The 12,669-nt window shown below is 41.7% G+C and overlaps 1 protein-coding gene across 1 annotated transcript in view; it reads right to left on the bottom strand.

The window, feature by feature from the left end:
* The window catches only part of LOC100543289 (sodium/hydrogen exchanger 2), a gene marked incomplete at its 5' end in the record, with an annotated part of 26,375 nt that extends 16,181 nt beyond the window's left edge, over positions 1-10,194 (bottom strand). The window contains 2 exons of the mRNA XM_010728599.3: positions 4,690-4,940; positions 9,718-10,194. Coding sequence (XP_010726901.1) covers positions 4,690-4,940; positions 9,718-10,194 — 728 coding nt within the window. The remainder of the gene's footprint in view (positions 1-4,689; positions 4,941-9,717) is intronic.
* Positions 10,195-12,669: the final 2,475 nt, after the last annotated feature.

The raw sequence follows: 12,669 nt of genomic DNA, 5'->3' as shown, positions 1-12,669 counted from the left end.
GGTGAGGTGCTGGAACAGGCTGCCCAGAGAGGTTGTGGATGCCCTGTCCCTGGAGTTGTTCAAGGCCAGATAGTATGGGGCCCTGGGCAGCCTGGTTAAATGTGGAGGCTGGTGGCCCTGACTGTGGCAGGAGAGGGTTGGAGATTCATGATCCGTGAGGTCCCTTCCAACCCGGGCTATTCTGTGATTCTGTGATTCTGTGGTGAGGCACTGGCACAGGTTGCCCAGAGAGGTGGTCCCAGAGACGCTCAAGATCAGGATGGACGGGGCTCTGAGCGACCTGATTGAGCTGTAGGTGCCCTTGTTCATTGCAGAAGAGTTGGATTAGGTGAACTTTAGAGATCTATTCCAACTTCCAACGATACCATGAAAAACTTCTTTGCAAAGTGGAAAGCAGAATCTCAGAATGAGCAGTAGCTCCAAAAGGATCTCAGAATAGATTCCACCATAGATCCCAAATATATATATGCCCATACATCTCAGGAAGAAAGTGGGAGAGGATCTTGGCTATAGATGGATTTTGTCCTGACATGTAGTGATGATCCAGCCAGGACATATACCCAAGCCTGAGAAATATTCGTGGGCTCTTCACTTCAGCGACTTCTAAAGTACATGTAAAGAAGGGTATCAGATCTCCTTATCATTTTAACCCTCCAGAACTCCATCATTGGCAAATCAGCTCTTGTCAAGCCAGAGACTGCACTGATAGGATACAGATATGTCACGGCCAATGATAGCCCTCCTGTGAAGGCACAGCTTAACTGCACAGGTGTAACAAGTCCTGGCTACCTTCAATCAACTGCACACACAGTACAGATGGCACTGGGGCAAGTGCAGGGGCAGTAATGGCAATTTAGCAAGAAAGCAATGGGCAGGCTGCAAAACAGCCCCTTTCAGACACACAGTCGTTTCAGGGTCTCACAGCTGCAGCTCACTGTCCAAAGCATTACGGCTGTTGGATCTGCATCAAAGACAAAACACAACAATCAGTACTATTTATTACCATCTTAAAATAAATAGTTTTCATGATTACGTCCATTTAGGAAAGCCCTGCAGCTTGGGGAGTGAGGAAGGAAGCTCCGAACACAGTTTGTTTTTGGATTCTGAGGTAATGGAGACACTGAAATAGATGTCTGATAAGAATCTGTCACCAGATTAATCTGGATCTTTACAAGCTGTAACCTAAAACACCTACCATGTTTAACTACAAGAATTTAAAGGGACTATGCTCTTATATATTGAATATCCTTTTCAGTCACATTTTGCATTTATCCAATTAGTGTTAACAGCTGAGATGATTCACCAGTAAAACAAATAGCGTTGTACATTCCTCGTACTATTAAGTACTATTAAATACTAATAAGTACTATTCCACAGCTAATCACTGTTCACTTCGAGCTTTGATTTATGTGACCTGAGGCTGTTGCATTTATCAAGAAATGGAGGGAAAAAAAGTAGTTGCAATTAACTTGCAGCCTTTTATGCTGCTGAAGAGCACTCCTGTTTCTGTCAGGAGTGCAATAAACTAGGCCCCTGCGTTCAGTCCTCAAGTTTCCCTGACCCACTAACTTTACAGTAGTTTCAGTGTTTTTCCTTTCAGCCTGCTAAATCACTGTTGCAAAAAAATAATAATAATAATAAAATAATAAAATAAAAAATAAAAAATTAATAGTCTTGCCACTTCACTGTCTTCATAACAAATCAGTAAGCAGCGAATACAGCATTATAGTTAGAAATGGGAACCAGGCAGGTAAAGTTCAGATTTACATATGTAGTTTTCGCACCCCGATCCTGATTCCAGCCCGGCTCTAGTTACAGGAGGACCTCCTTCCTCTGCTGCAGAGCACTTTTTCACAGCAGCTGGTGAGGACTGAGTCAGCCCCAGAGATATTTTGGCCGAGTGACCCTGTGCATGGGCTACACATGGGTGCTTCAGGAATCATCTGTCCCCAGAGCGAGTACACGGACTTATCAGAGGAACAAGAGAGCACCTCTCATTTCCCTCTGCTCCTTTTTGCCAAAGAATTCCTGTTTGCACAGAAAAGAGGCACTCTGTGCATGTATCTTTTATATGCTATAAAACACTACATGTTCCTGCTCATGTTTTCTGCCTGAAGCGTGGCATAGTGTGTATGTGCAAAGCCTTGCAGTGAATCTTTAAGAATCTGGATATGAAGGAAGAGGGTATCAGTAGTTCAGCACATGGGATACCGGTGAAAGGAGGGAAACTGGGCATTTATTCCCTACAGGCTGAGCTACAAATGACCACAGAATCCTGGAATAAGCCAGGTTGCAAGAGGCACCTCAAGGTCATTTGGCTCAGGCTGACTCTGAGACCAGAACTGAATGACTGGGACCAGAGCACTCACTGCAGAGGATGGCATCAGGGCTCAGCACCATGCTGCACTACAACACAGGGCAAAGTACTCTCCAGAGTTCAAAGCCTAAGTAAATGCAAAGAGCACAGGCTACAGAATCATAGAATCATAAAGGTTAGAGAAGACCACTAAAATCATTTAATCCAGCTATCAGCCAATCCCCACCACACCCACTAACCATGTCCCTCAGTGCGACATCCAAACGGTTGGTTCTTTAATACCTACAGGGACAGTGACTCCATCACCTCCCTGGGCATCCTGTTCTAGAACCTCACCACTCTTTCAGAGAAATAATTTTCCTTAATATCCGGCCTGAAACTCCACTGGCTCAACTTGAGGCCGTCACCTCTTGTCCTATCACTGTTACTGGGGAGAAGAGGCTGACCCCCACCTCACTACAACCTCCTTTCAAGTAGCTGTAGGGAGCGATAAGGTCTCCCCTGAGCCTCTTGTCCAGACTGAACAATACTTGTTCCTTCCAAGGTGATGTGGGGGTTATGGGAGCTGCAGGTGCTCAGCATCACTGCAGAGAGGGGGCTGTGCTGTATGTCCCATGGTATCAGAGCATCTATAACTCTGCAGAGGTTCCTTCCTCCTTCCCACCAGTGCCACCAAAGGTATTCAGCTCCCTCAGCTGTTTTGAAGTCCACTTAGAGTCAAAACATACATAGGATAGTTTAAAGATAACTAATTTTCTGTCATACTGCTGGATGGAAAAACAAAACAAAACAAAACAAAACAAAAAAACCTGGAGGCTTCCTACACTGTTTTGCACGCATTCAAGGGTTGCCATTGCAAACAGCAATGAATAGCTCACTGGTGCCACATGAAGCAATGGTGTGCTGTTTCCCACTCTGCCCTTCCCATTTTATCCCGGATGCAGAATGTCCAGTTTGGTATTTTCCTGCATGCTGATACAACTTTTTCCATGTGCAGTTTAGCCACACATATTTGGCTTTGAAGCCCTTTGAGTATTTGATCATAGGATGTCAAGAACATTTGACTTAAGAAGTGGAGGAAACTAGAAACCACACAAATGCTATGAATAGAAGGTGGGGAAAGAGATGGCTCACTTATGAACTCGGTCAAAGTGGATGCATACGTTGCTTTATTTAGGCTCATATATATCAGAGAAAGAAACCCATGCAATCCTTGGTTCTTTACTTACATTAAAGTACTGACTCTTGTGGTTTCATGGAATATTTATTTTTTTATCAGCTGTAAGTTTCCATGTAAATTGTTTCTCAGACCCAGAAAACCCTATACTGTCGGGACTATGATATCAAACCTATCTTCACATTCTTACAGGATAATTATCAAATCAGGAATTATCGAGTTTTAGTGACAGTCGGTAGCAACATATAGGCTCTCAAATATCTATGTTTCTTATGCCTGAATGACTCACATTTGCCGCTAGAACAACACAAAGTCATTAAAGAAGGTCAGCCTTTTAAAAATATTACTTGGAACCTGAGAAAACCGTTTAAGCATATCAAGTGTCATAAAGGCTCTTTCTAAAGCTGAAGCTGTTAGAGTATAAACAGCATCAAGAAAAAGGCTGCGCTGTCTCTTTATTGAAGTCCAGGAGAGAAAGCCCACAGAGGGAAAATATTTTTATCTATTAGCAGCAGGAAGAATAATATTATTTTGTACATAACAATGTATTCAGAGAGCATTGTAACACACAGGTACACGTATCAAGTTATTAAACTGAAGGTTTATATCATCATAGGACTAGATTCTGCAAATCTTACTGTATTTGTAATGCAGCAGGAGTTTGCCTGGATGATACACGCATTGTCTCCACTGAATGGCATTTGCTGGCTGCTCACATGACTACACGAAGATGCAGTTTCACAATATCTTGGCATTGGCAGCAAAGCCAGCTCATGAGGTTTGCAGCTACCACTGCCACTCCCTGCCTGCCATGGCTGCCCCCACATCGTTGTGTGCCACCCCTGGGCCATGCCTCTGTGACCAGTGGCAGGGTCTCGTGAGGACACGGGTCACCCAACTGATCTGGGGTAAAAATAACCCCACCAAAAATACTAGGGATTATTTTTAATTTGAAACGTTTCAAAGATATGGTTTATGGTGCGATGCCACAGGCAGTTTTAGTGACACAGCTGGTGTGGTGGCAAGCTGAGACAATGGGGTGGGAGCAGAATGGGAGAAGCCACAAATCCTCAAGCCAGCTCCACTGCCATGCACAGTGGAATGAGGCTATATGGCAGGGTTTGCAAAATCTGGTCCTCTCTGCAGATCCCATTCTTATTTGGGTGCTATTGTTACTGAAGTTTGGGGTACTTACGCCATGATGCCCGAGAGATGAAACATTTCAGCTGTTATGTATGACAAGTAACTGTACAGGAAGACAAAGAGTGGCTCAATCACTCGGATTTTATGGGTGAAACGGGTGGTAAAGGCTGCTACAAATCCCAAAAGGATTCCAATCAATACTCCACCGATCCCCACTATAAAGAAGTTAGCAATCCCAGCGAATATGTCAATAACCTGAATTGTGCGCATCTGGCAGAAAGACTTGAACAAATTGTACAGGACCTATGAGAAAAAGAAAGCACATTATGTTTCTGAATTCTTCTTAATTTCCCTTTGTGCCATTGCGTTTCTCTGCTTCATGGTTGAACTTTGTATTTCTCTGTCTACTTTGAACCCACTTTTGAGAAACACTGGACTGCAGCCATCCCAGAGATTACAAGAAACATGGCATCCATGAAGTGGCCTTTCTCTGATATACTAACCATTTGGAATACAATAGTTTAAGGACTTTCCAAACTTTATATTATTTCTAGAGATTTGGATTTAATTCCCATAGAAGACCTGTGTATTTGCCTAGTTTCATTTTCAAAATTCTTACAACTGCCCTCCTAAACAAATAAGGTGAATGGTATTATAACATTTTCTTGTCCAGATCTCCTTTTCTCTCTATGCATAAAACAATAATATAAAGTCTAAGTTCCTCTAATCAGTAGTTACTACTAAAAAGACAACAATGGAATCAATCACTCTTAAAAAAATCTTAAATGGTTTTCACAGTTGCAGATATATTTGGAAGATTCAAGCATTGCCCAGTGTTACATGTGTGCTTCCAGCCTTGTGATATCACGATGGCTACATGATCCCCATTTACAGGCCAAAGTTTGGTCCTATTCCTAGCACAGAGCACACCTAAGCCAGAAGTAGAAACTGGGGTCACAGGCTTAGCCACCATGTTCATAACAAACACCAGCTTGGACAACTTAAAGGAGTTAAATCTCTGCTTTCTTTATGGAGTTAGCGAATCAAATAGGCTTCTCTATCAGAAATGCTATTTGAAAGAATAATCTTTTATCAGTACTTGCATTGTGCCAACATTGTAGGTATTTGAATACAGGGAGGGAATTGTCACCTTTGCAGCTTTGCTTTCTCTCACATGACAGAAAGGTAGCTTTACAGCTCTTCTTAGCCAAAATTTGAGAAGACTTACATAGGTAAAAGTCCTCAGTAAAGAGTAATTGAAGACATGGACTATTAAGGGTCCTTTGAGCTAAATGAAAGGAAAGAACTGAAAAAGAAAAAAAAACAATTCCAGCGCAAGCGTGAAAAAAGAACAAGGTTAAATCAAACATAGCAGGGTCACCAGTAACTTCTGATTTCCACTTCAGAGCAACAAGCAGGGGAAGAGCAGGAGCATGAACTGCTTGCTTCATAAGCATGATGCTCTCAGGATGAGTCCACCTGGGAGAAGCGTCATTTTTCAGGTGGGCAAACCCATTCACCTTTCTGCTGCAAGGCAGACTCACAGCTTTTTTTGCCCTGTTCCTCGATATTTATGTCCCATGCACACAGGAAAGGAAATGGACAGGAAAGTAATGTCATATGCTCCACTGGTTTTCAGTCTGTTTTGATTTCTAGACCTCATGAATTTGCATGGAGAGAAGCATACCAGAATTAAGCCTCCTGACAAGGTGTGCCTTCATTTTTCATTTTACAAAGACCCTTCATTCCACAGACTCACAGGGTTCCCTGAATCACAGGCTGGAAAAAAAGAACTGCTGTTTTGTGTCAAGAAAGGAGAGAAGTCTCCCTGAGTCACCTCTTGGCACTTGCTATTGCCCCTGTATTGCACTATTCTTCAAGACACCTGTAGAATCTCATCTACCTCGGTATGGATTTTGGAACATGATCACTTTCTTTGAGTCAAAAAGGCTTGTTTTACATTTTCAAAAGTAACTATATGAGTTGTATATATAAATTTATATATATGTTTGGCAAGTATCTGAAGAAAGGTCACTGACAGATGCTTGTAAAGAATTTTGACCTACTGCTTGTAAAAAATTTTGACCTACTCAAGCAACAGCCTTTCCATATCATCACCTCATCTCAACTGCAAAGAACTCAACCTGCAAACAGAATGGAGCCTGTTTCCAGCATAGACATAAATCTAGAGTCTACTGCCACAACTTATTTGAAAGAAGAAATGCAATGTTCATAGTTGAAAACCATGCCATGCTGGAAGCAGTAGCTAGGACTGTGGAATGTCAAGAAAATGATTTTAATCTCCTTATTGTTCTTTATTTGCACTACTGTACATGAGATCACAATCAGGTTCCATTCCCTTTTACTGCACAGGTAGTTCAGATTTACAGCTCTCATTAAGCTTTCAGGTGAGTTAAACAACAGTAACACCAGCCACATTTTGCAATGCACTTGGCATGCAAACTGTTTTTATTCAAGTTCAAGATTTACTCAACATCCTTTAGCTGAACTCGCTGAAGGTTACACCAAGGAGGCATCAGTCACTAATGGTTCTAATCGTGTCTCAGAGTATATATGCTCCTCCTAGACACTAATTACTTGTTTTCATCAGTTTTCAGTTATTAGTTTTTAATTCTGAAATTACTAAAAAGCACTCTAAAATGACGTTTTTGGTAGAGGTAGAAAGCAGAGCGCTGCTGTAATGTTTTTTAATACAGGAATAATATTATTGTAATGAAACTGGCTTCTTCTGTGTGATTTTAGGCCCAGAATTGGAATTTGAACCTCTAAAACTCAGCTTCAACTGTGATTTTGCCATTTAGCATCCTCATGGTAGCTGTCACTGAACCGTGTGGGTGGTAAGGCACCAAATGAGAAGCAATACAACTGACTGGCAAATATTGTCCTCGACTAAATTCAAGCTTCAAAATTTCACCAGTGGGATCATCCAAACTGTGATTTCAGTTAGGCATGAAAGCCATATGAGAAGCACAGCAGAGTCGAGATTTCTGAGAATGCACACGCCGCTTTATAGCTAAAACGAAGGTGGAATAGCAAGTTTCCTGAAAAGGGAAAGCACAGATGACACTGCTTTCCTGAGAAAAGCAGCAGCCCAGCAGTGCAAGCAGGTTAGCAGGAAGAAGAGCTTAAAGTATTTAGGAAGCAAGTTTACTGGAGTCATGCCGTGAAGCACTGCCCATGGCCAGCCTGACCTCAGCACCCCTCCTGCCCTGTCCCACATCCCACCACAGGCATCTGCAGCAAGGACTGCTCCAGCAGCACCGCCATGGTATGGGAGCAAGGTCCACCCAGGGCACTCCAGAGCAGCCTCATGAGATGGCCTGAGTTGCATTTTCAGTTTAAGCACAATTGCAGGTGTGCAAAACCATAACAAGGAGCCATTAACAGACCACTGCTTAGCATGTGGAAACCACTTGGTCTCCTGCCAGGAATCACCTCTAAGCAATAGCTGGGAAGTAAGACCAAACAGACTCTAAATCCCTTTCATCCCCATGAATACAAGTATGGCCAGCGTACCTGCTGGGTTGGCCCTACAGGCTCCTGAGAGTACCTATCCCCATGGTGGGGCACTGGGCAGGCACTTCGTGAGAAAGGACTCTGAAGAAGGCAACAATGATGCCTAAAGGAAAGCCACAAATCAGTGCCATGCCAGCACCTAAGAAAAAGGTGCCATGAAGTCACCCACTACTGGGCACTGGCATGCACACACACTTCCACCATCAAGATGAAGTGTTTTGCTAGCAAAACTTGCTAGATTAACTGCTGCTCCTGTAGAAAAGCAATTGATTTTGTGATTGGAAAAAGCAATTTTGGAAGGAAAATAAAATAAAATAAAATAAAATGCTTATATTAAATTCAAGTAGCCCTTTTTTTCCTCTCGAAAAATAATATGAAAAGGATTCCTTGTACATGTGCTCATTAAGAGTGAATATAGACAGACACATCCACGGCTGAACTGTTTGAAACTTAGAATTAACACCTACTGTTTTCCCCAACTGTCTTAGGTGCCAGTTCAGTAGTAACAGGCAGATGCAGCTGTAAGCTGATGAGAACAGCTAGGCTTTAAGTCAAGGCCATATGAGGGGATGCGACGTAGAGTCTGGTAAAGCATAGAGTGTGTAGAACAGTATGCCTCAGGGCACACAAGAAATTATCAGTACCAAGGCTCGGATTAAAAGCTTGAGATACACAGGTGTTAAGCAGGTGAGGGAATGTCCCAGAAAGGAGGAAAACTGCAGCAGAATTCTGTATGGTGTGGAACAGTTGATAAGAAGCCAGAGAAGGTGAAGGTGAGGACCCAATTCATCAATCTTCCTGATCATTCTGTCATATGAAAAAAAATGGATTTCCAAGGCTCATAAAACAGAAAGCATGCCATGACATAGTTAACATGGGCAGGATTTCAAGTAAGGTATAGATAAATGGGAGTAATGTTCCAGACACAGTGTCATCAGGTACAAACAAGGGGCACTGGGAGTGCTAATGGAATTTACAGATTTCTGTCCTCGGGTTAGCACCACAAACCTGGTGCTGCTAGTTAATGATTAGAAACTGCTACCTCCAGGTGGCTTTCCTGGCTCATCTGTAGCCTGGGAGAATGTACGGGTGGGCTCTGGGCAGTCTGAACCAGACAGGCACATGAGAACACCTGGCATTACCTGGATCCCATGCTCGTGGTAGCTCAATAACTCACCCATTCTCCCTGAGAATACACAGAACACCTCACACTGGCCCTTTTGCCTGTCCCATCCAATTAGTTCTGCAGCTGAGGCAAGCCTCCAGTTTAAGATTACAGAAGTGATAGAATTCAAAGAAACTAAAGAGGTCAGGTAGTAAAATGACTTGAACAAATATGCTACCATTACCCGTTGCTCTGCTGTAGTTAGACTATTGTAGTTCCTAAATCTAAAGTTCAGAGAATTACGTAAATGCATTAGCACTTACTTATTTCCCTCTTTTGGCAAATTGCAATAACCACATACGTTCAAACAGGCCACACAGTGGCATGCAGGCAATCATTTATCATTTTAATCAACTAATCATTTATCAGGTAACTTACCACAGTTATAGCATCATTCAGCAATGATTCTCCAAACACCAGGATGTATAGCTGCTCATTGACATGGATATTTTCAAACACAGCCAGCACTGCCACAGGATCCACAGCTGAAATGAGGCTGCCAAAGAGCAAATTCTGCAGCAAGGTGATATCAGTCAAACCAAACGCACTGATTTGGCAAATTCCAAAAAGTGAAATCCCAATGCCAATGGCATTCCAGAGCGTGCCCACCACGGCATACCAGAATATAGTACCAAAGTTTTCAAAGAAAAGACGTGTTGGCATGAAATATCCAGCGTCGAGTACAATTGGTGGTAGGAGATATAAGAAAAACACATCACTGTTCATTACAGGTGGGGACTTCTCTTCTGCTCCAAAAATAATCCCTCCAAGAAGCAATCCAACCAGAATAAGGAGACAGCTTTCAGGTACTATTGAGGGCAATTTGTGATAGAGGTGGAAGCCTTCAAAGGAAATTCAAACACAAGAAAATGAAAAAGTTATTTGCAAAGAATCCAAACAACTACTCTACATTCTGTTATCTTAGTCTCTGTAGTAAACAAACATCAACTGCAGGGCAGTTTCATTTTCACTGACAAGACTGAAATGGACCACCATCACAGGCCAATGTAAACCTGTCATCCAGCATAGTTAATTCAATTAATTTGATGGAGAGGCAATTTAATAGCTAGAGTTTCCTGCTAATAGGTAGGCTGGCTAGAGCAACTGGTGCTTTGTTTGTGAAACTACGTTATCGTTTTTTGTTGCTTTTTTCAAGCTCTTTAGTTGCTGTTTTGTTTCTGCTGTGGTTGTTTGTAACTTAGAATCCTACAGGAACATGTTCCAAAGACTTCTTCTAACCGGCAAGTGACACCTAGGTAGAGAAAAAAAATCAGGATAACTACCCCTTCCTCCATGCACAGCGTCACAAAGGAACTTAAGAAACAAACACATTCTTTTCATTTTTAGGCTTCTTGAGTCTAAAAACCAGGGGCACTAGCACATGACCTGCATCCACTCAGCCAAGGCACTTTCTCAGTGACCATGAGGAAGCATCACCAGCCACATTACTCTTTAACAGAGCCTCCAAATTGGTTTCACAACAACAAAAAGAAATATGTTTTCTATAAAGGGACAATAAATTGCAGCTTGTATTCTTATACTAATCTTTCTCTATCATATGAATTATGTTAGTGCTGAGTCTGTCACAAAAATCTGTGCATAGTGATAAAAAAAATTAAAAAAAAAAAAAATGGTTTGTCAAAACTCAACACTAATGGTTGAGTGTTCCACTGCCTACTAAAGTTCTCAAAGCCATGTAGTTTTGATTTAAAGATTCCAATTACTTTTAGAAGTTGATTATTGTAGGGGTGACTTTCAGTAATGAATGGCAGATGTTTGAAAGGAACTTACTTTGGCCAATCTAATGGAATGGTCAACCCTATGCACAAAGGTCACATTCCAGGTCGTGGCGATACCAATCTTTTCCAGGCTCCTCCTTATCTATATTTGGCCCATATAATTATATAGAAAACTATCCACACCCACAAGATCCTACAATTCCCGCCTAAGTAAAAAGCATTTAAATTATTTTAAATGAGAGCTGCGCGGAAACACTGGGTGTGGTAATAACGGGCGTCTATTTCAGTAAAACTATTTCAGTAAAATTCACACCTGTAGTCGAAACAGTTAAACTTCTGCAAACTTGGAACAGTTCGCATCCAGGTTCCCAGTCTGAGGCTTCTGTATCTTGTAGCACTTATTCTGTTAATTCTCCTTTCATCACTGATTTTTTTCCAGGCAAAAGAAAGCTTGACTTTACAATTATGGAAAACAAATGGTTAAACAAGACTAAGGGGGAAGTTGTTCTAATCTACAGAATTTTACTTATGTTTTCAATAACTATTAAAGCTTTTTTAAAAATAAGCAGCTCAATCCTCCTTTCTTTCTCCCATCTGGATGAACAGAGTGCTTTTTAATATACGGGAATAGCCTTGTGACGCGTTAGGATTGCTAAATTCACTATCATTCTTTGGAACAGGAATCACTAGGATCCAGTCTGCTGTATAAGCAGAGCAGGTAATGACCCTGGGAAGATAAGAATTGCCTCTTGCACACTTGTCTCTTCACCTTTCAGACACTTCCACTTGAACATATTATAGTCTGCCTTCATTTCTGCTGTGGCAGGATGCCAAAATTTCTGACAGAGTGATTAAGAAGATTCTCCTGAGCAAATAGTTTTTTGTTAGAAGATTTAAAAGCCCTTGGAAAGTATCTTAAAACATTTTCTCAATAAAAAAATGAAAACAAAGCTATTTATATAAATGCAGCTTTTAATGAGGGGAAAAAAAAAAAGCAAAAAAAAAAAAGACTTCCAAGCAGGTCTAATGCAAAAGCAATGAAATGTCTATTATGAACATACAATAAAAATCTTTTTCTTGTTTTTTTTTTTTCCTTTACAAGTCACTCTTTGGAAAGTTCATACCTTCCCAGAGCAATTGGTACTCTATCTCATTCTTGAAGGGCTCCCACTATGCAGCACATGAATGACCTTTGGCTGAACCCAAGATCATAGCTACTTTCTCCTCTTCTGACCTTGTTCTTGGACTCCTGACTATGCAGTAGAAGCATGGAAGATGTTTACCCTCAGGCCACTGGGCATTGCCTAATGTGCAAGTTCAATATTCTTCAAGCTGAAAGTTCCTGGTTTCCTATTCTTGGGTGAAGTCCAGTGCTTTCTGTTGCTGACAATGCCACCAAGACATGTACTTTCGGTTATGTGTGAGTGGTCCAACTCTCAGGGTTCAGATGCTGAACAGTTTTATTCAGGAAACCTTTTATTAGGAAGAGATGTGCTGGAAGGACATCATAGAATGGTTTGGGTTGGAAGGGACCTCACAGCCCACACAGCCCCAACCCCTGCCATGGGCAGGGCTGCCCCCCACCAGCTTA

The sequence above is a fragment of the Meleagris gallopavo genome, chromosome 1 (assembly GCF_000146605.3).
Source record: "Meleagris gallopavo isolate NT-WF06-2002-E0010 breed Aviagen turkey brand Nicholas breeding stock chromosome 1, Turkey_5.1, whole genome shotgun sequence".
Classification (NCBI taxonomy): Eukaryota; Metazoa; Chordata; class Aves; order Galliformes; family Phasianidae; genus Meleagris; species Meleagris gallopavo.
Note: the sequence above shows the minus strand (reverse complement) of the source record. Positions and strands in the feature narration are given on the sequence as shown.